The sequence below is a fragment of the Cynocephalus volans genome, chromosome 1 (genome assembly GCF_027409185.1).
Source record: "Cynocephalus volans isolate mCynVol1 chromosome 1, mCynVol1.pri, whole genome shotgun sequence".
Lineage (NCBI taxonomy): Eukaryota > Metazoa > Chordata > Mammalia > Dermoptera > Cynocephalidae > Cynocephalus > Cynocephalus volans.
In genome coordinates this window covers 279,087,553-279,111,324 of record NC_084460.1, presented here as the reverse complement: position 1 = coordinate 279,111,324, position 23,772 = coordinate 279,087,553, and the positions used below count along the sequence as shown (strand labels likewise).

General features: G+C 35.6%; 1 protein-coding gene across 1 annotated transcript in view; it reads left to right on the top strand.

Annotated features, from left to right (window-relative positions):
• ABCA12 (ATP binding cassette subfamily A member 12) overlaps positions 1-19,400 on the top strand; it is a 157,094-nt gene extending 137,694 nt beyond the window's left edge. Inside the window, exons 40-53 of the mRNA XM_063101417.1 lie at positions 495-549; positions 1,115-1,292; positions 2,784-2,899; positions 3,927-4,086; positions 5,095-5,348; positions 7,545-7,749; positions 8,710-8,819; positions 9,113-9,254; positions 10,270-10,404; positions 12,366-12,469; positions 13,724-13,816; positions 14,946-15,051; positions 17,504-17,641; positions 18,989-19,400. Of these exons, the coding sequence (XP_062957487.1) occupies positions 495-549; positions 1,115-1,292; positions 2,784-2,899; positions 3,927-4,086; positions 5,095-5,348; positions 7,545-7,749; positions 8,710-8,819; positions 9,113-9,254; positions 10,270-10,404; positions 12,366-12,469; positions 13,724-13,816; positions 14,946-15,051; positions 17,504-17,641; positions 18,989-19,060 (1,868 nt within the window). The 3' untranslated portion in view covers positions 19,061-19,400. The remainder of the gene's footprint in view (positions 1-494; positions 550-1,114; positions 1,293-2,783; positions 2,900-3,926; positions 4,087-5,094; positions 5,349-7,544; positions 7,750-8,709; positions 8,820-9,112; positions 9,255-10,269; positions 10,405-12,365; positions 12,470-13,723; positions 13,817-14,945; positions 15,052-17,503; positions 17,642-18,988) is intronic.
• Positions 19,401-23,772: the final 4,372 nt, after the last annotated feature.

The following is a 23,772-nucleotide window of genomic DNA, read 5'->3' as shown; positions in this document are numbered from 1 at the left end:
ACTTAAAACATTACGCTGGATGCTGTAGAACATACAGGCTGCAATATTGCCCCTCAGCTGCCATATCACAGTAAAGAGGGATGGGAGTGGTAAGCGTCTGTTTTTCAGGGAGCCCTTTGAATCGCTTATTTAAATGTGGTACAATTCTGAAGTGCTGCTACAAATACATACATGATCAGACAGAGAGAAGAAAGTGGAAAATAATTATTTCAGTGTAATAGAAGGGAAAATGCTATACAAGGAATAAAAATTCTTGTCTCATTTCCAAAGGTTCTAAACCTAATATGGAAAACTTTTCTTTTTATATGAGTGCTACCAATTGTATGGTATTGATGGGATTAGGGGAAAAATCATTTTCCTTTAAAAAAGGATCCCCAAAGTAAAATTCTTTAGATGACAGCATAAGAAGGAAAGTTTTATATAATATTCACCTAAACATTGGTATTTCTGATTAGCTGAATATCTACTAACTGAAGAACTGTCTCTTCTTTAAGCCATCATCATGTACAGCCATCCTTATCCAGGAGTGCAAGACCAAGAACAAGCCACGTAAGCAGATGTCTCTGGCACAACTACTTTCTCCTTGGCAGAGCTGAGCCTCTGTATAAAGTGGTATAATTGGAAATCACAGTTGTATCTGAAGGAATGTCAGTCTAGAAGGGCTGGTAGTATAAATCACTGGGCTAAAAGAAAGTTCCTGAAGGGGTGTAGAGTGGAGTGGCCACACAGGCTTGTTTGCTAACTGCAGATTCACAGAGGCTGATGCTTCTTTGAGCCAAGTGCATAAAGGCTTCAGCATTTCAACTTCCCTGCATAGCATTTAAGTACTATTTCTGTACTCAAGAACTATATATCCCTTGCATAAACCCATAACCCTTGGAGACCGAGGTCTTTCTGTCAAATATCCCTAGTCAATTCAGATGCACTAGAGGGGCATTTGTTCCAAGGTCACAGCAGAGTCATATTGAAGATATTATCTGGCTGCCTCGCAGGAAGCCTTATTTGTGTCACAGCCAACTCTTGTACTGTTTTGTTGGTGGTTTTAGTCATGAATCTTTCTGAAAGAAGATCCAAAAACTTACGTGTGCTTTCCTCTCCCTATTGCTCACTATAGAATCAGCAGTTTAATCGATATTTTAGTGGCACTGTCGATTCTGATGGGCTACTCTGTCACCACTGCCAGCTTTGTCACCTATGTCGTAAGGGAACATCAGACCAAAGCCAAACAGTTGCAGCACATTTCAGGCATCGGTGTGACATGCTACTGGGTAACAAACTTCATTTATGACATGGTAAGTAACTTATGCCATTGCAGGAAAGGCACAGTTAATCTGGATAGAAGACATCAGTTTCATATTCAAGAGTTTTTTACTCTAATTTGTCCCAGTAATTATCACAAGGACAGTAAATTAAAAAAAAATAATTTGAATTAGGATTATATTCATTCAGTGGTTAGAGGAAAGAGAAACCCACCTACTCTCATCTGTGTAAGCTATATCAGATTCCCCATAGAACTTGTTAAAATGCAGATTCCTGGATTCCACTCTAGATCTATTAAATTCATATTTTGAGAGTGGAACGTGGAGAATATGCGTTTTTAACAAGATCTCCCAGGTGATTTGAAACACACTGAAGTCTGAGAACCACTACTGTGGAGAAATAGAAGCTTAGTAGCAGAATATCTTTATCCAATTGTCCCAAATAATCAAGCTTATAAAAATGAAATCAACTAATAATGAAAAATTCAAAATACCAGCTACTGCTGAATGACACATTAAAGAATATTAGTAGGGAAAAAAGGGTTGTAGTTTATTGATAGCTCTCTCATTTGCATAAAATGAATGATCCCAAAGTTCAGATGGTTGTTCTTCATTCCAAAGTGCCAGGGTTGGCCAAAAGCCCAGGATGGGTACGCATTTGCCTGGTGATTATGGTGAAATTGTCTGAATTGTTGTCAAGAACATTGGCTTGAAGGGTTAGAGAGTAATTAACTGCATATCCACTTTGTTAATGCATTCAGTGAGGTCTGAAATGTGTTTATTGTAGAAGTCAAATCTTAAAGAATGGTAATGACTGCTCTGGACTTAATAGAAGCTATAATGTTAAGAAAGCTTCAAGTATACACTTCTGTGAAGTTCTGCTTACTACAGTACTTATATTCTGTCATCTTATATCTGATGCTCATTTCAATTTAGACCCCCCCCCCCGCAAAGTTAAATCACCACCACTTTCATTGTGTACATCTTGCTGCAAACTCCTCAGCATTTAGTAATACTACTTGCCAACAAAACGCTGAGTTCTTTGTTTGTATATCTGTGATTCCAAGAATGTGTGGGACCCACTGCCCTGCTGTTTTTCAGAGTGGCTCACACTGATAAACAACCCATGCAAATCCACCATCTGAGAGAGTTCCAGCATTCATAATGGAATCAATACTTGGAGGACTGAATCCAACACCAAGACACCTGACTGTCTTATCTTTCTCACTGAACCTCTGTCACTGAATGATCCCAAGTCACAAAGCCTAGAGGCAGGAACACCAGGGACTCCTTTTATATCTATAAAGATAAAGACTGCCTTGACCTTCTTATATCAGAGGCAACAGATTCTCATGTGAAATCAACGTAAAATAAACTGAACATTACAAACAACAGGAACATAAATAAAAATTCATTCCCTCAAATATTTCTAGATAAACTTATTGCAGCTTTAAACTAGATGGGTTATTGATTAAAGAAAAACGTATTTGCCATATATTAAACTTTTTTTACATGTTCTTATAGGTCTTCTACTTGGTGCCTGTAGCATTTTCAATTGGTGTCATTGCAATTTTCAAGTTACCTGCCTTCTACAGTGAAAACAACCTAGGGGCTGTATCTCTCCTACTTCTTCTGTTTGGGTGAGCTGCTGATTAAGCAATGAAAGAAGAATTAACAGAATTAACTGCTCCTAGACAAAAATAGGACCTAAATCTTATTAGCTAATTTACAATTGTCTCGGGGTTTTTTTTGACTTGAGTGATGACTAACAACCCATTACACCTGCCAGTCCATAGTCTACAAAATATAATACTTCTGAAAATTAATGTCATTATTAATAGTAATACTTAACTGGATGTCCTGATGATGCTTACCAATTTACATATTTAAACTAACTTACATAAAAATGAAGACTTTAGAATGACCAGAAAAATGTGCATACATGTGTGAATTTATGTGTTGACAAATTATGAGTATACATAGAGAGAGATTATAAGGTGCATATAAATTCATGTATACTAATTTTTACTTATCTTCTTATAGATGTCTAAGTACACACACATAATAAATATTGCCTCTGTATTAGGCTTATACAGGTAATACAGGTTGATATAATCAATGCTTAGCACAACAATTTTTTCTGCTCTGAATGTGTGGGTAGTATCTCTTAGTTAGCAATTACAGCTGATGCAGGACCTCTCTGTCTCTAGTTCTGTTTAATTGCTTTCAAAGTTGCTTAAATCTTTGCTCAAAACAAGCTATACAGCTTCTAAGAATGCTCTGTCTGCTTAGCTAGCCTACCACAATGTCAGTATTTTTCCTCAACTTTATATGATTTATACTGATTAAACTATATTTCTGAGCCAAAAAAGTCTTGCCTTGATGGGATAACACCATCTCCAGCAGGGATTAATTTGAGTTGTAATGATGTTGAATCACTTGAGTTTCCTTAAAAGGGTGACTTTTTACTATCATTTAAAAAACATCCTTTTGATTTTTTTGTTAAATAGAGGAATGAAAGAGAAATCAAGCTACCAGGTGTGGCAACTTACCCCTAATGTTTATTTTTACTTTGGAACCCCATCTAAGTTTTAATTTAATTTAATTTAATTTATGAAATAGAATAATTAAGGCATAATCTTAATTCTTCGTACTATTAACCTACAGGTATGCGACATTTTCTTGGATGTACTTGCTAGCCGGGCTCTTCCATGAAACAGGAATGGCCTTCATCACTTACGTCTGCATCAACTTGTTTTTTGGCATCAATTCCATTGTTTCCCTGTCAGTGGTATACTTTCTTTCCAAGGAAAAGCTTAATGATCCGGTAAGACTTTTATTAATCTGCTAAACTTCAGTGAATGCATCAAAAGCTTCAACATGTTCAAGGTGGAAAGATTTTCTTTTATTCTGCATTCTTTAAGTAGAAAAGAAAAAATATCATTTGATTCTACTAAATTTAGGAGATGAGAAGCTATAGCTTTTAAAACTTCTTTCCAGGTGCCATTGAGGTTAATGCCTATCATTGTATTTACTGAGTGTCAAAACTATTGACATTTGATATGCCTTGAGCTGGGTGATGAAGGTGAAATCACATATATTATATGGCACTATATAAATTATGCAAGCAATTGGTCAGCTAAACTTTTTACTCATTAACACATTCTTATGGTATGGTGGTGACAAGGACAATGGCTTACTTATATGACTCCGGGTTAGGATTCATTTGAACATTTGTAGAGAAAAAGCCTAATTCATTCCCTTTCAATCATGTACTGGAGTCTACTTCATTGTGAGCATCACTCTCCATTCAGAGCTGACAATTATGATTAGTGGGAAGAGAAGCACTAACGTTGCCAGGCAATTGAAGAGAAAAGAATAGAGAGGAAATGAAGTGAACTGAGGAACAGACAAGCACACTCCAGGAGGAGGAAGAAAATTCATGAGGTGGAAATACTTGGCCCCAAGTGCAAATAACGTGAAAATGAGCCATTTGTTCCTCTTTGAGATATGTTGTCTCTTCTTCCAGTCTCATTTCACCATTTGAGTCCCTCTCCAAGCAGGAATTACCTGAGGTTCTGAAATTTTACTGTACTAAGTACCTCCCTCTCTCAGGCTCCTGCTCATACCCTGGCTGGCCCTGCAGTCCTAAGATAGATCTAGAAGTGACTTTGCTTCCGGAACTGGTTCCAACACTTTAGGTCACCTCGTGTGAAATAATTGCCAATCTAGATATGCTCCTCCAGTTTCAATATTTGTCTACAGCTAGTTTTAAATTTTTGTCAATTTGTTGGAAGCCTAACATTGAGCTTTATTTTTATTTTTCTTATTTCAGACTTTAGAACTTATTTCTGAAACCCTTAAGCGCATTTTTCTGATTTTTCCACAATTCTGTTTTGGCTACGGCTTGATCGAACTTTCTCAACAGCAGGCGGTCCTAGACTTCTTAAAAGCATATGGAGTGGAATACCCAAGTGAGACTTTTGAGATGGATAAACTAGGTGCAATGTTTGTGGCTTTGGTTTCTCAGGGCACCATGTTTTTTCTCTTGCGACTCTTAATCAATGAGTGGCTTATAAAGAAACTCAGGTAAATATGAAAAAAACATAGTGTTTGACATCCATGACAAAACTCAAGTAAAAATATTCAAGGAGGAGTCAATAGTCTAAGCTTTTCCATTAGTAATATGAAAATGTTTTGCTCAAAAAACTTTAAAAAATGATAGCATAATTCACCACTTATTTTATTCTAGTACTGTAAATGGTTATAAGTTTGCTATGTGTCTGCAAGTATTGCTGTAGAATGACAGAACAAAATTAAATAAGCACAGTTGTTAGTCTTTAATAGATCAAAATTCAGTGGTAGAGAGAAAAGATGTACATAAACAAAAGATGTGGACTTTGAGTTGAGTTTGGGCAGAAATGGAGAAAGGTGATTGAATGAATAGCATGTTGAAAGTGAACTTGGGAAAAGAAGACAGATAAAGCAAGGACAACATAATAATGAAAAAAAATACTCATACCATTGGCCCAGTAATTTCATTTCTAGGAATTTTTCCTACAGATATGCTCACACATATGCAGAATTATGTATTATAAAATTATTCATCATAGTAATTATTTCTAGTGGTAAAAGAGTGAAAACAACCTAAATGTCCTTCATTTAGGGACGAGTTACATAAATTGTATATGTACATTCATAAATACAACACTACACAGCCATTAGAAAGAATGATACAGTTTTCTGCGTAATACTTAGGATTACTTCTAACATGTATTAAGTGAAAAATGCAAGGTTCAGAACAATGTGTAAAGTATATTACCATTTAAGTTAAAAAGAAGAGAAATAAATATTATTTATTTATGCATATATATCCATAGTCTCTCTCTAATTGCACGTACCTCTGCAGAAGAGAATTACATATAGTTTGAGATGACTTACTTTTCACTACATATTCTTCATTACCATTCGACTTTTAATACCATGTACACGTGTCACTATTGAAAAATATAATTTTAATTAAGTAATAATGAAAGGAAAGATAAAAGCAGACACAAAGAAAAATATTAGCGCATATTTAAGAAAGGAGCAATTTGATTTGATTAGAATATAGAATAAATGTAATGAAATAATAGGAGCTAAAGCTTAAAGTGTGGTTGGGAGATTATGGAGTCTCTTGAGTGCTTGGTAAAGACATATGGTTTGGACTTTATTCAGCAAACAAATGCTAGTGCAATAGAGGTATTTGAACAGAGAGCAACATGATCAAATTGTGCTTTAGGAGGTGTAATTTTGTAGAAGTGGCCCAGATAGGAATGGAAGAGCCAGAAACACTGGAGCAATTTGAGGCTCCTAGAGAAATCTAGATGAGAAGCAATGAAAGCCTGTCATGGAAACAGAAGTAGGCAGAAAATGATCTATGACAGGGGTGTTACAAGGCATTTCCAGTGTTTGAAGACTAACTGCATGAGTGGATTTTGGAATGGGGTAGATTAAAAAAAAAAAAAAAGAAACATTTCACAGTTGTGGGCTCTGGGAATATCATTAAAAGAAACAGACATAAGGAGGAAGACCTGGATTGATTTGCTGGATTTTGAAATTGCGTTTGTTTTGTTTTGTTTGGGTATTTGTTAGGTGAGATACTGAGGTGGGTTTGTGAGTTTGTAAGTTTGCAGGGCTGATAACCTTAAAATATTGGCTAGATCCTAGGTGAGACATTAGCAGTAAGAAGAGTACGTAATAACATTCATATTGCTGATGATTAAAAAGGTAGAGGGATCTGCTGTATAACATTGTGCCTGCAGTTAACAATACTGTATTATGCACTTAAAAAATTAAGAGGTAGATTTCATGTGAAGTGTTACCACAATAAAATAAATAATAAGAAGAAGAAAACGTAGAGAGGATTTTTTTTTAAAAAGATGATTATTGATCTTTGGCTTATAGATGTTGAGTCTTACTGACTCTGGACTCTCTTTTAGGAACTAACTTTCAAATACATACTTACCACCTTAAGTGGTTACTGAAATTAAGATTCTGAATCTTAACAGTGGATCTGTAAACACTTAAGGCATGCCAAGCAAAAGCTTTCCCAAATGTCATAGTGAATATGATAAAGAGAGTCCATACTAATTTTTAAGTTATGTGAGTAGCATAATAATAATAACGAATTTAAAAGAAGCCTAAAAATGGATAGTACATTTTCAGTGACACATTAAAACATGTCAAAATTAAATGATGTTATTTCAAAATCACTGATGTAAAATCATTGGGTGCATTTTTTAGACTCTTCTTCAGAAAACTTAATGCTTCACCTGTAATGGAGACAATAGATGAAGATGAAGACGTGCGGGCTGAGAGATTTAGAGTTGAGAGTGGTGCAGCTGAACTTGATCTGGTCCAGCTCCACTGTCTCACAAAGACCTACCAACTCATCCACAAAAAGATGACAGCTGTAAACAACATCAGCATTGGGATACCCGCTGGAGAGGTAAGGAACTATGCTTTGTTTCCAATTATTCTTATTATTGGCATAATAAATGACAAATGAATATCTTTAATTATTTTTCTTCAATTTTTTTCTAGAAATGTAAAAGTCAATCTCTGAATATTCCCGTGGAATATATATGTATATTTGTGCACATATACATATATATGTGTGTGTATATGTAATTTACACATATCTACATGTTATTCATTCTAAGAATCTTCCCTCTTGGCAGGGAGGATTCACCAGCTCTTACCACACAGCAAGTTCTGAGTCTCGTCCCAAATTACTGTCCTCTCTGTGACTTTTGATCAGAAAGCCTGTTGAGAGTGCTCTCTTCCACCTTTCTTTTCCAGGCCCCTTCAAAACACAGCATAAATGAATCAGTTTTCAGAAGTTAGGTCCTAGAACTGCATCCATTTATAAACTTGCCATTTTCACAGAAACAATTAGTAAGGCAGCTTTGAAAGAAGGAAGAAAATATGGCTATTTTCCTTAGTTTCCCAAGCAGAGCTGCAAACTACATACATCAGATTTATTAGACAGCATAAAGAAACTATTGTTTCGGTAGCTTATTCAGGAAAGTTGTAATTTTGTGCAAATGATGTGAAGTTCATAAATATAATTACTTCATCTGGTTTAGCGTATCTTAGTTTTGAGGCATTTGATCATGTCACATAGAAGGGTATAATAATACAATATGTAAAATAGGTCCTATGTATGTATACAACTGTTCAGGTGGTTAAAGGAAAAAAAAGATACAGAAGTACCCATTTGTTTTAAAAAGAGAGTCTTACCAAATGCCAACAGAGCACTGCAATATTCATAAAGGATTCTAGTGATTTATTTTTCTTGGTAATTTATTTTACTCAGGGAGAAGGAGGAAGGAGATATAATAGCAACATGTCTTTGGTTGGGATTAATGCTTACATCTCTTCCCCCCCTCCCCCCACCTTAAACCAGTGCTTTGGCCTTCTTGGAGTGAATGGAGCAGGAAAGACCACTATATTTAAGATGTTGACTGGAGACATAATTCCTTCAAGCGGAAACATTCTGATCAGAAATAAGACTGGGTATGAAAAAACAAATGCTTCAACTTACCAAACGCAACATAATTTAATGAAAAAAATAATTTAAATGAACATTTTATGGTATGTTGTGGATTTATTAAACTCTTTGGGGGGAGAAGCTATTGAAGTAAGTGGAAATTTTTAAACCTTTAAGTGTGATTCTGAGAGTGGGATTATTTTATCCCTTTTTATCAAAATCATCAATTACTATTACCAAAATAGAGCTATCTTCCTAACATTTAAGAACCAGGAGGGATCTTTTAAACTAACCTGTGTCTTCGATCCTCTCATTTCAGATCTCTGGGTCATGTTGACTCTCACAGCTCATTAGTTGGCTACTGCCCTCAGGAAGATGCCTTAGATGACCTGGTAACTGTGGAGGAGCATTTGTATTTCTATGCCAGAGTACATGGAATTCCAGAAAAAGATATTAAACAAGTGAGTGCAAGTGTGAATGAAATAGTTTGAAAAGCCATTATTGTTTCAGCTTTTTCCCCCACCCCACCCTCCACAAAACCAGCTTGACATCTGGAAAACGATGACATTTGCCACCTGATAATGACAATCAACCTATGCTTGATTGTGTGTATTATATACACACCTATGAACTCAGCTTTAGAAACTCCTTAGCCCATGTTTGTTCAGTTAACCTTTCAAGAACTATCAAAGAGAGGATCACACTTGCATTAGGCTCTGGGTGAAGCATTGCTTGGTGATGCCTGTACAGCCTTTAGTGTTCAGATAAGCACTGATACATAGAATTAACTGCAAAATGCCCAAGTAAAATAGAATGGTTTCCATTTTGATTTTTAATCTGTGACTTTGTACTTCACTGCAACTATTTGCCTTTTTAATGAAATGGCTAACCCTTAGGACAGTCATTTTCCTCTAGTTTTTCAACCCCAGGACCTGTTGTGTAAGTCCAACTAAGATTTCATTATTTGCCAAGACTATTTAACTACAGAAACAACCATAAGAACCTATGATTCCTAATGTATTAAAGTTTTGATTCTGGGTCAGTTTTAAATAGACTTAAAACCTTTGTGACAACTCACCCCCAATAAGAAGAAAGATGAAACAGTGATGACAGTGAGAAACCTGCCTGGTGAATTCTCTTTCAGCTCTTTTGAGCTTTTAAGTTTTACAAGAGAATCCTGTGGCAATACAGCATAAAGTACATTGTAAACACACACCTTGTGGGATGTGGGGGAGGGGATTCCCATTTGAAAAAGCCTCCAAAGAATTGCTTTATCTCTCTAAATGAACTAATTAATTTTTAAGTGGTCCTTTGAAGATGAAAATAAAACCTATGTTGAATTTAAATGTTTTACTTTTTCCAGGTATATATTCTCCATTATAAAATTCTCTTTTTACAAACAGATTTTTTTCCATTTAGTGCTGTAAGGGTTTTGGCAGACAAAGGTCAATCTAACTTCTCTTTTATTGTCCACAGACTGTTCATAAACTCCTTAGGAGACTTCACCTGATGCCCTTCAAGGACAGAGCTACCTCTATGTGTAGCTATGGTACAAAAAGAAAATTATCTACAGCACTGGCCTTGATAGGGAAACCTTCCATTCTCCTGCTGGTAAGAGAATCGATATGAAAAAGGCTACTACCTAATTACAACAGCATACCCCACTGTGTGTTAACATTCCATTATCATGATTGTAGTCAGTATTTATTGAGGTCTCACTATGTGCCAGTTAATGTGTGAAGCACTTTACTTTTACCATTAAGAGAATTTATATCATTAAGCACTTATATTAGTAAGTGAATAATTTGTTACGATAACAATATGCTCTCAAAAATGTTTTTGTCTGAAGCAATGGCTCAGTGGGTTTCAGAGAAAACACTGGGCATGGGAATAGGTAGTAGTTGAAACAAATTAAGGGTATTCAAATAAGTAAGTAAAGTTACAGAACATGGTAGAATTTGATCCCTACTACTGAAGAAATCATGTTTTTTCTATTAGGAATTGATCAGATAAACTAACATTTTCTAACTTCTACTAGGGAGGACAGATATTTTAGGACAATGTATTATGATTAATTTTTTTTTTCCTGGTTACTCCAAAATACTTAGCCTGGGATGTAATCCATAATGTACCACATTATTTTTTCTGAATTTTGGGGTGGGGTGGGGTTGGAATAAATACACTCTACATTTATATTTTGGTTAAGAGCTGGAAAACTAAATTAATCACCTGGAAATATAAATTACTCGTAGTAGTGATATAGTATTCTGTTCCCCAGGCCCAACATTGTAAAAAGGCATTTATTGCAGAGAAACAAACTTACCCTTGTTTTGGAAGATCCCCTTCATTCAAGGACCTCCAAACTCTGAAAGAGCCTTAACCATATGCAATAAAACCCAGTTATAAATCACCACATTATTCCAGGGATTAAGTCATACAGTGGATCAAATCATTTAAACTGCCCAGTTAGAATGATGCATAATCTATGTTTCTATAATAACAGAAGCTTCTAATGCATTATTTCCCTGCCAATCAATGCTTATAATGGAATTCTATTGTGCGAGTGTCCCTTAAATTGAAAAAACCTATCCTTAGGCACCCCTGTGAGGTAATAGATATAAAGCACTTTAAAATGTTAAAAGTGCTATGTAAAATGAGCCAAATTGAAATACAGGCTACAAGTGAAAATACCATATTTTCTTCCATATACATTTACTATATATGCTATATTCTTCAAACATAGGAGCAGTGACAGTATATCCTTCACTCTTTCCCCAGATTAACACTCATTCCTTTCTTTATATTTAACCATAACACCTTACTATAAAAACAAACCTCTGGTTATCCTATGAATATACTTTCCATTACAGATATATTTTTTACATTTTTACCTGATCTTGACCTATAATTTGTTTCTTAAAATCATCTGTCAGGATCTATTATTGCTTATCTAGATTATATTGCTACATTTCCTAATTTTATGTCTGAACAACTTTTCAAACCATCATTTACTCTGAAAAATAATGTATATCTTTCTACTTGTCAGTTTCTGCAAGTCTTATTATTATTTCCCCAAGGAGTGTTAAATTTCAATTAATAGCATAAAACTAAAAATACACTTCAAATATATTAACTGAAATATTAAATTGTGTTCTTTCTGCTTCACATAGCATGTTATCACTTACAGCCACAATTCTGCTATCACGAACAGGGTGGCAATCTTGTTGATGCAGCTTCAAATATATATGTATTGATGTAGAATTAAATATAAAAACTCTGCTTCATCAGTAATTGAAGTAGGATTTTTTTCCAAAGAAACATTCAAGATGGGTGTAAAGTAACAGGGTGTCAACTTCACCAAGACACTTTTTTAAACAGGTTGACAATTCTAAATGATTAATTTTGAGCTTTTTGACAGCAGCAGAAAGAAGCCTATTAAATATAAACCAAGTTAGTCACAGAACCTCAAAAAGTGATTTCTGCTCTAGGGAAGTGAGACATAGTGATTCATGTAAAGAACCTCATCAAAAATTAATTAATTCAATAAATTGTTCTTGTAACTTCCTATTAAGGATGAGCCGAGCTCTGGGATGGATCCTAAGTCGAAACGACACCTCTGGAAGATCATTTCAGAAGAAGTACAGAACAAATGTTCCGTCATCCTCACATCTCACAGGTGAACTGAGTGCGGGACCTTTAAAGTCAAATGACACAATCTGAGGGTGACAGATGGGAAACTGGTAATCCTGTGTAATGGATGTAGACGATGAATGCCCACAGTTGTACTGAAGTATTCTATGCTCATGGTGGTAGGAGCAAGTCAGGCAGGTTTCATGGTAAGAATACATACAGCTCCTGTGCTGGCACAAGGTCTAAAGTCTAAGCAGTCTTTTTAAATCAAATTTCTCATGACTTACAGCCCTTTTAATTCAACTGTGGCTCCCTATTATCTACTAAATAAAGTTCAGAATCCTTAGGCATAGTATGCAAGGCCTTCTACTATCTGGCCCCATCTAAATTTCCAGTCTTTTTCCCTGTGACACCCACTCCTACCATTCGATCTGAATGACTCGTAGTTCTGCATGCACACGCTGCCCTTTCTTATCTCCATGCCCTCCTTCAGCTGTGCTTTCTACTTGAAATGGTCTTGTCACAGAATCTCTCCAAACTCCAATCTCACCAGTCCTTCTAGAACCATCTCACATGCCTTTCCTCCACGGAGCAGATCTTTCCAATCAGCTACGTATAAGAGATACTAAAGCTTTTCATCTACGCCTCTTATGAGGTTGGCCTTGAATTATAATTTTTATTTAGTCCATCTTTGCATTGTAATTATCATATATAGTAGAAAAAGTATGACATTTTTTTATTTTCAAGAGATTTGTTTATATCCTAGCTTTACCACAGCATACTAAAGTCAATCATCTCATTTCCATTAACTTTTGTTTGAAGTAGACAGGGTGAGACCTAAGATCACCTCCAGTCCATGAAATTAGAGATTATATAACCAAGTTCAAGTTAACTAGTTATAAATCCCAAAATATAGCCAACAGAGTAGGGAGTATAAGGCATAATAAAAAAAAAAAAGCTCTGTGTTATTTCAGAAATGTTTCCTAGGAAATGTAGGTCTGATTCAAAACTTGAAAAAGCTCAAAAAAGATATTAGGTTTGATAGCGGGAGCATTCCAGGTAAGAGAGATGGCCTCAAGTTTTAAAAGAAACAGTAATAAACACTATCTGAAAACGTTTAACATATATTGTAAAATATTTTTGTTTGTTCCCCTTTGAGAGAAATAAAAACTAAAAGAGAACTAAGGAACTAAGATAGTGTTTCTATGGTGCCATTTTCAAACGGTTAATGAACAGCTCATGAACTCTAACCGAATTTTCTGTGTACTGAATGTTGACGTGATTCTGCTCTGTCTTTTAGCATGGAAGAATGTGAGGCTCTCTGTACCAGGCTGGCCATTATGGTGAATGGAAGGTTCCAGTGTATTGGATCTTTGCAGCACATAAAGAGCAGGTGAAGAAGAAATACGTTGTTTAACCTATAGCATAGGGTAATCAATCTAATGGTGCTTGACTCAGTTACAGAGATTATCTCAGCTGCCTGTCCTGCAATGGGTAGTAAAACTGGAATGAATAAGCTAATTATTAGAAGCTAATCATTGACTCAGCTTAAATTTAAATTATTTTATTGAGGGTTTGATGTATTTTTAGTTAGTAACCCCCAAACCTAGAAGGTCTAAAGTTAATAATAATAACAATAAATAATCCACAACCAAAACACTCTCAAAAAGCAATTTCAAGAGTTTACCCAATAATAAATTAGACCTTGACAAGTACATGAAGGCATAGATCTTTATTTAGCATGTTCATTTGCCCTTTGCTAAGGCTTTCAGTAAGCTACTTAACATTTGTACCACATTCAAAACCTTTTCACTGAAACTATGTAAGAGAAATGTGCACAAATATCATATTACTATCAAGTTAAAAATAAATTAATACTTTATATTCACCAGAGTATGTATGCATTTATACATATCTATGTTAATCTCCAAATTTCAGGATATTACTTTATATTTTTCTGTACAACAATTTGACTTTCTTATAAGATAGTATTAACCAAGATAAGGAAAAAAGGATGAAAGAGGCCTTACGTTGCCATTAGGGAATCTGTTGTGACTTGTTTACAAACTCTATTCTTGGTGCAAACAGTTAGCTAACATATTGATTTAATATTTATTTTTAAAACCCCAATGACTTTAATTTTTACTGTTGACACCAAATCTCCAATAATCTGCCTCTCAAGGTCTTGCTTACTTTAAATTAGAAAGTATTTAACCCCAGAAATTGACATCCATTGACAATTCTTAAATGTCAAAGCAAGCCAAGATTTTATGTTTTCTTTTTAGTGCAGCTTTTGCCCAAAGAGTCAGACTTCGTATAGTGCTAGAAATAAATAAAATATCATGGCAGTGCACTATTTCCAGTATGCAGCATGTCCTGAACTTTTATGGCAAAATTATAGTCTTTATGTAAGAAAACGGGCTGTAATGGTCAGCTGGGGGTCCAGTTTCGTTATCTAGAATTCCAGGGGAGGTATTTCGGCAAATATAACTCATACAATAGTTTGCGCTTTTTCTGTCTAGGTTTGGCCGAGGATTTACTGTCAAGGTTCACTTGAAGAATAACAAAGTGAGCATGGAGACCCTCACACAGTTCATGCAGCTGCACTTTCCAAAAACATACTTAAAAGTAAGTGATTGTCCCACCTTTTGATCTTGGCTTGTTTTGATAGTCATTATCTAATATCATAGTGGATGTTTGCCATTTCCAAGTTGACCACAGCTTTATTATGAATCTTAATATATTTATCAGCTTTGTGCCCCATAAATATGCATAATCAATAAAAATAAATAAATAAATAATTAGGGTCATCTACCAAAAGAATGAATGAATATATATATATATATATATATATATATATATATATATATTTATTTATTTATTTATCAGCTCAAGATGTACCACACACTTAGTAAGAACAAATAGAACGTTCAAATTGATAGTATATTTTTGTAGTTACTTAGAGTTAATGAAGTACTTCACATACATTTGTTTCTTCCTCACAACAGTTTTATGATCATAATGTATTAGTTTTCAAATTGTTTAGATTGCTAGTTTACTACTTATATATGTTAGAGAACTGAAGGATGATAGGTATTGTAGGACCAACAGTATTTCTTCTTAAAAAAAAAAAAATTACAAAGTTCCAGAATGTCATAGCTGATGGGGATTATTTCCTTCCTTTCCTTCATTTGAAAGCTAAGCCCACAAAGGTTTGAGCGGGTCTGGGTGAAGATCAAGTCCTCGAGTCCCGGGCTAGTTGAAAGACTTTTACCATTGATTTCATCTTACATATACATAGCCATGGGATGGATACACACAGATACATGCATATTTATCTCACATAGCCCATACATAAAATAAATAAACGGACTTGACAGAAAAAGTTGCCATTGTAACATCTTTGATGTACAGGCAATTTGTAGAAGACAATGATGGCAAATAATTGTTTTTAAAAAGAAATCACATGTGAAATGATGAAAAGAAGTTGGAAAAACTTGGGCTGTGTCCATGTGATTTCCAGCAAGACATTTAAAGTCTCTGAGCCTTGTTTTTTTCATTTGTAAACAGAAATAGTAACATCTACTTTGCAAAGTTGGTGTGAGAACTAATGATAAAGTGTCCACAGAGATACTTCATGAACTAAATGGCACAATATTAATGTGAAGTGATTTTAGAGAACAAAATAGAGTGCATTCTTTAAAAGAATTATTTTTTCTTTATAAAATACCTTTGCCTTAGTTTTCCCAAGCCTTGGCTAACCTCTCTAGGAAATAATAGCTTTCATGACTCACCAAAGCCTATTTTCTATCATGTAAATTTAAATAAAATTCAAAGTTACAGGACACCTTTCCTGCACAAATTGTGTTAACTGTGACACTTTTTCTTTTAGTGCATTTCTCGGTTGAAATCTGTGTTTATTTACTGAGTGATGAAATTACATTCTCCCTGGTCTGTTCCTCATGGGACCGGGGATATATATGTAAGGCAAATGCAGTTTGATTTCTTCCTAAGCAGACCATTCTTTGCAAGTCTGTGTTAGTTTTTAGAACTCCAGAAAGAAAATAGCCAGAACAACAATTTGGCAGTAAAAATAAGTAAGATGGCCAGATTACAGTAACAGTTATAACGCAAGTACAAGTCAGTGAGAGAGGCTAGGCAATGAGCAAGAGGGTGAAGAGAAAGAGGTCTCGAACACCAGGCTGAAATACATGTTTCTGATCTGATTCACAGAGGTCACAGTAGTGGCTTCTGGAGTAAGAAACGTCTTGAAAAAAAACTGGTATTTAGGAAAGATTATCCTAGCTACTTTGTGCCAGAATGAATCAGTGTATATAGTTTCTAGGCTTTGGAAGAGGCTGTTGCAGTGACTCAGATGCGGACTGATGAGCATCAAGATAATAAAATTGATAGTGCAAACAGAGAGGAAAGTTTAAACTTGAGAGATACTTTAAAGGAAAAATAAATAGTATATGGTAACTGATTAAATACCCAGAAAAGCAAGGTGTTAAAGATAATCCAAGGCAATAAGAACAGATTACTAAGTGGATGGTGATACTATTGACTAAAATAAAGAAATCAAAAAGAATTTCAGGATGAATTGAGAAAGAATGCAGTGTCATTTGAATGAGATTACTCCTAGACAATGCTTTTGAAATCTAATGACTTTAGCAAATGTAAATTGAACAGATAATTCTTAGCCTTTTTGAACAATTCTTACATAAAAATGAAATTTCTAAAAATTGATCTGTGAGAAAGCTTATGTGAGCTGAGCATAATTTGACATGTGAAATATAATTCCATAAAAGTTTTTTTCCAGGCAAGATTATAATGACTTTATGAGTGCACAAGAATGTAGAACGCTTTGGAGTTTTCATTACTTTTTAACTTGGTTTCTCTTTGACATTCCTAAAACTTTTTATCTCATCTTTACAAGATGTTAGTTTCAGAACATACACTGTGGCATCATTTTCAGTGGAATGAGTTTCAGTATTTTCCTTAGCTCTTGGTAAAGTTATGTCTAGTCAAGTCGATATTACCTGACACTGCAAAATAAATTTTTTTCGTTTGATTCCCACAGGATCAGCACCTTAGCATGCTAGAGTATCATGTACCAGTCACAGCAGGAGGAGTAGCAAACATTTTTGATCTGCTGGAAACCAACAAAACTGCTTTAAATATTACAAACTTCTTAGTGAGTCAGACCACTCTGGAAGAGGTAAGATGTATACCATGATCCATAAGCGCAATATCACATACTAATTATTATGCATGCTGGTTATTTCTTTTTAATGACACTCAATTTGTTTTAAATTGAAGCAATATCTAAAATTGCACCTGAAGAACTTAGCAAAGAGCCTAATTAATTTCTAACTTCATTTTGAGATATTGAAAAAAAAGATATAAAAAGCATTAACTATTTTTTAATGAAGAAAATATTTTTCCTTTCTACAAGATATCTATATCCGTAAGGTTATATGTATATGGAAAGCAACAAAACACTGTTTTCATCTACAAAACAAACAACTGTTAACGCTCTCCTTACCTTCTCCATGGCATGTTTCTTAAAGAACGTTTCTATTGATTGACTTCCTGGATTAGGGTTGGATGGGGGTAGCTAAAGAGAACTTGCTGCCAGACATTTAGATCTGCCAAATTCAGGCAATTAAAGCAGTAAAAGCAGATTTTTTTTTACTTTTCATTTACATCATCTGTCTTAAGTACATTTATATTCAATAGCCAGAGACTTAATAGGTTATCTTTCATCACCTCTGCACTCTTAATTTTGTACAGCTCAACAAGTAGGACATATGGAATGTTTGATGCATCTCTCATTGGAATGGGTCTGAAAGGAAGGCCTTAGGGGCCTCTGAGTCAATGTCTGATGCTGCATTTTATGGACAACTTTTTTTATGGAGGCTTTAGACAATCACAGCTTTGCCAACACAGAAGATACAGTCTTTGACTGTGACCAACTACCAGCACCATGCCTGGCAAAAAATAGGCTCTCAATAAACAGTGCTTGGAAGAATCTATGACTAATAGATTTAATGATTTTAAACAAAGCAAAAGTTCTGCCTGTTAAATGATTGTCTTACTGAACATAATGTGACTCTCCATACAAATTTTATTTTAGTGCATTAACTCTTGAAACTGGTGAGATTTCTCTCAACATTTCTGTATAAACATTTGATAAGGGCTTTGGGCTGGGCTCCATGTTTATACTTGATAGAGATACTAATGTAGATCATATGGATACAGATATGTGGCTATAGATATTCAGCTATAGCTTTAGATTTAGATTATGATTATAAATATAATCATGGTCAAAAACACAGTCATAGATATAGATGCTAATTTCAAGCCCCAGTTAAGTTTGAATATCTAAGAAAAACTCTTAGTGAGAGTGTGTACAAGTGTGAGCATGTTCCTATAAAATCAAATTTTCTTATTTGCTCTTCCATTGTGTGTGTGTGTGTGTGTGTGTGTGTGTGTAGGAATTAACCTTATTTCCTCCTTTGGTTTACTGGGCACTAATGGCTTTATATCCCCTTTAAAAAATCAGGTTTTCATCAACTTTGCCAAAGACCAAAAGTCCTATGAGACTGCTGATACCAGTAGCCAAGGTTCCACCTAAGTGTTGACTCGAAGGATGACCAAATAGAGTCTTAGCATCTCCAGCAAACTCAATCTCAGCACATGGCAAATGGCTTCATTTTAAGGAAGAGCCACAGAAGATACCACTTCCTCAAAATATCTTCATTTAAAAATATTCTACTGTATGGGAAGTTACAATTGTGAAAGACTAACAAGCAATTATAGATAGAAAGTTTTTTTGCTAAGGTCAGTGAATGTTGTTGCTACTGAAATTAATTCCTGTATGCTGAACACTGTGAGCCTGCTAATGTATATGCTGTGGCGATTCTTATGCAGAGGTGAAACCACCTCAAGATGAATGTTTTAATTTATTACTTTCAATAAACAGACAGTTTAAAAGGTATGAATATTAGTAGTTGAAAAGTAAGAGTGGAGAAGAAAAGTAAGGTGGTTTGGGGTAGGTGGAGCTGGGTGAACAAACACAATACTATAATTTATTTCCGGAAGATAACAGAATGAACATCATCATGAATACGTGAATCTACTGTGATGTGTCAAGTGCTAAGGGCCAGATTCACATTTGCAGTAAGCAGGGGGCACAATGTCTGCAGCATCTGTGTATGTCCTTTGCAGTACCTGTGAATACATGGGGACATACCGAACCCAAAAAAGTGCCTTTCCACAAGAATGCAATAGAGAGGGCAGTTTACCCTGGTGGTAAACTGAACTGAGATTTATTCCTGCCATGCCTTGCCAATAACAAGGCACAGGGTGGAGCAAGAAGCTACTTGCTCTGCAGTGGGCAGAATGGGGTGTGTCGGCTGGGCAGATACAAATCCTGAAAACTGACAGAGAATTCATGTGCTGCTGGCAGGCAACATTTTTTAAAGCTCTTATAGAAACCAACATATTCCAGGTTTCTCCGCAGGAAACATTCCTGTGAGGGAAAGTGAATATGAAGAAAATTTTCAGCTAATTACCTGTCTGACCCAGAATCGTGTGTATGGCAATAGGACAAACTTCTTAATAATGCCAAATTACATGGCCCTCGGGGAAGGTGCTTTATGCACTCTGTGTGTGTGTGTGTGTGTGTGTGTGTGTGTGTGTGTGTGTGTGTGCGCGCGCGCACGCGCATGCATGTATACAAGTTTGCCAACGTTGGCATGACTGTTTTTCTTTTAAAAATCAATAAACTCAAAATTTAGAAAAAAAAAAAACATTCATGTTGTCATTTCATTTGTTAGAGAAGAGCCAGGAACCTAAGAATGGGAGTCCCGTGTCCTGCTTACCTTCTGTTAATCTCCTGCTTACCCCTGCTTACCTCTCCACGCTGATTCCTATCTTTCTCCCCTTGCTCTTTAGGACCTAGCTACGCTGGCCTCTTTTCAGTTTTTCCAGTACCCAAAGTCCTTCCCATCTCCAGACCTCTGCACGTGCTGTTCCCCTGCTGGAAATGCTCTTCTCCAATCTTTGTGCCTGGCTAACAGCCTTCAGAATGTTAAACTTTCTCAGAGAAGCTCTACTACCCTGCTTTCTCAGTTTAAATCTCGTCCCTTTGTTCTCATACTGTACTTTGTTGTACCTTCTACTTTTGTGTCAGAGCATGCTTCATAACTTGTAATAAATCCAGATTAACACAGATGGTAACACAATTTCTCTTGGGATAAAAAATGTCTTTGTTGAGTTTAATATATGAATAAGCCTTTTGGAGTAGAAGGTGTTACTCTGAGAGCACGTGTGTCTTCAGGATCTCAGGTGATAAAAAAAGATAACCAGCCTCCATGAAAGAATAAAAGAGATTTGTTTATTGTTCATTGTCTTTGTTGTGGTTGGTTGGTTAGTTGCTTCCTTGCTTCTGAGCAATGATGGGAAGGAAAATAAAGGGAAAGGAGGAACCATGAGATGGTGCAAGGCTGAGTATTGAAGAGAGATGAAAGTACAACGAGAAAGTGGAGTGGTTGGATAGACTTCTAAAGCCGTGATATCCAAATATTTTTTTCACTTTCATTCATTGTGCAGCCATGCTGTAGACTGTCCCTTTTCCACTAAATCTTCATTAAAGTCAGCCACACTTACAAATACACTTTGTAAATGGGTGTCGTCTTGTGGAAACTGAGGAAGGTATATGTTAATGCCTTCTTTGAGAGAAATGCAGAACTGTGACTGCTTTGTCACAGAGAATGAGAAGCCTGGGGCTGGCCAATTAACTCAGCTGGTTAGAGCATGGTGCTGATAACACCAAGGTCCAGGTTTTATTGCTGTACTGGCCAGCTGCCAAAAAGAGAGAGAGAGAGAACAAGAATCCTAAAGACAAAGGAAATCATGGGACAAGGAGGCCCAGGGACATGTGCTGAGCAGCGCTTCTGCCCAACACAGGACATGGATCAGGGATTCCAGCCAATCTTATCTACCTCTCAGTAGGCAGGTAAGCCGCAGCTGCCTGTGGACTACAGTAATTGCACCTTTATTTGCATGTTTAGTATTTCTCTCTCTCACTAGACTTGAAACTCTATAAATACAAAGATCTATTTTCATCTTCCTGGCTCTCCCACCAGTACCTGCACATACAATAAATATTTGTGGCACTCAATACATACTTGTTGGTTAGATTAAAAAAAAAAATAAATGAGAAACAAAAGAGAAGCTGGCATGGTTAATACGGAAACCAAGCATCTTTATTCTGTTCAAATTTCTGAAATGCAGTGAAATTTCCCATGAGGCAGTTTATTCAAGGAGAAGAAAAAGGAAAGATGATGCTTGAGTCCATATTACAGGTACTACAGTGAATCCACTAGCATGGGAGGACTTTTGTATCTTCTTTAGAATCAGAATTTTAATGCTTTGCTTTGGTACATTTCTGTATGATTATTTCTCCTTGTCTTTTTGTCTGTTGGATGTACTATATAAGAGTTTCATGGTACATTTTTACATATAAGTAAGGAACACAAATGAAAAACTATTTGAATCTACATCCCTTTGGGCTTCTCTACAATAGAGGGAGTGTTTTGAATTCCAGTTCTCAGACATTTGTCTCCACTCTGGATAACACGTACAGAATCGGCTTTCTTTTTATGCCAGTTACCTGAATTACCTCTGAGGATGGTGGCAATTTTCACTTCATGTATAAAACTTTGTTCTTACAGTGTTAAAACATTGGATACATAATCAGAAGAATGGAAAACGTACAACTACCTTTTCCAAATATGCTCTGTGCCTTACTGATCCATGCCTAGACAAACAGCAAATGCTGACATAGGAGAGAGGCAGGTGATGGAGCAGGCTTGCACCCTCTTCCCCCCACCTGGCACCGGGACTCTGCTTGCTTCATTAACCTCAGCTTCTCAATATAAGAAGACAGCAGCTAAAAGGGAGAGAATATTATTTCCTTTGGCATCATTTGTTATGAGATTAATCCTATCACTTCCTTGCTTATGAATCCAGACTGGTTTTCCATAATCTGTAGGATAAAATGAAAATTCCTTATCTAATCCTTGAAGTATTTTATAATCTGGCCAAACCCTTTTTCACCTCTCTTCTCCATATGGTCTATGCTGTGACCACAATGAATTTAATGCTATTTCATACTTATGCCAGATTCTTTCTCAGTTCTCTGTGATTTTGCTCACACTACTCTTTCCTCTTGGAAGGCCTCTTTTTTTTCCCATTTCAGCTTTGATCTAGAATCTCCTTTTCATCTTCATCACCCTTCCCTTGCGTCTTCTCTTTAAGGAAACCTTCCCAAAGAGCCTGAGGCAGAGTTAATTGTTCTATCCTTTGTTACAAAGGCATTTTTGTGCATGCCTCTGCAGAAGCATTCCTATGTCACGTTATAATTTATCTCTATACTTGTCTCTTCCTGCTACACTCTAAATTCCTTTGAGTAGTGACCTATTTCTTCTTCATCATTGTATACCCAGCAAAATATCAACATAGTGTTGCTGTTCAATAAATTTTTGAAGACCCAAAGAGTTCTATTTCTATTTAGAAATATTTTTATAATTTTTTTATACCTTTTCTGCAATTATGTTTGTTTTAGTTTTAGAAGACTATTAAAGTTTAAAACTAATTGCTGGGGAAAATGTTTAGATGACCAACATTTTAAATTAAAACATTGATTCTGCATAAACTGCATTCCATTAAAATGCCAAGCATTTTAATTGGACATACTATTATGTCATTAACAGTATTGCCTATTACGGCATTTGCTCAAGGATATTAAAAATAAAGATGCCATTTAAAGTCAAATACTTTCACCAAGATAAGGTTATGCTTAATCACTCTCATTATACAAGTAGAAAAACTAAGTAAGACATAGTTTTAGCTAAAATAAGAGCAGGTACCACTTTCTGATAATTTGTTATGTGTGAGACACTGACAAGTTTGCCACATTAATTATTTTCTTATCTAGTTTTCACAAAAAACTTTCAACTTATTATCCCCTTTTTATTTATGTGGACTTTAAAGCCTGGAAAATAGTAATTTTCTTGCCCAGAACCATACAGCTGAAAGACGAATTAAACTTCACAGACTGTATTCTGACATAGACCCCAAAAAAAGAACTTTATTAACATAAAATTCAGTGGTGAGCTACATTGATATCTACATTGACTTGGCAAGGAAACTGTTGACACTATTCACCCTGAATACCGTTCCCTTGTCTATCTCCTATGTATTTCTGGCATGAACAAAAAGACTCTATCCCTGTTTATCCTCATTTCCCAGAAACCCTCAGGAAGAATCCTAGTCTTGTAT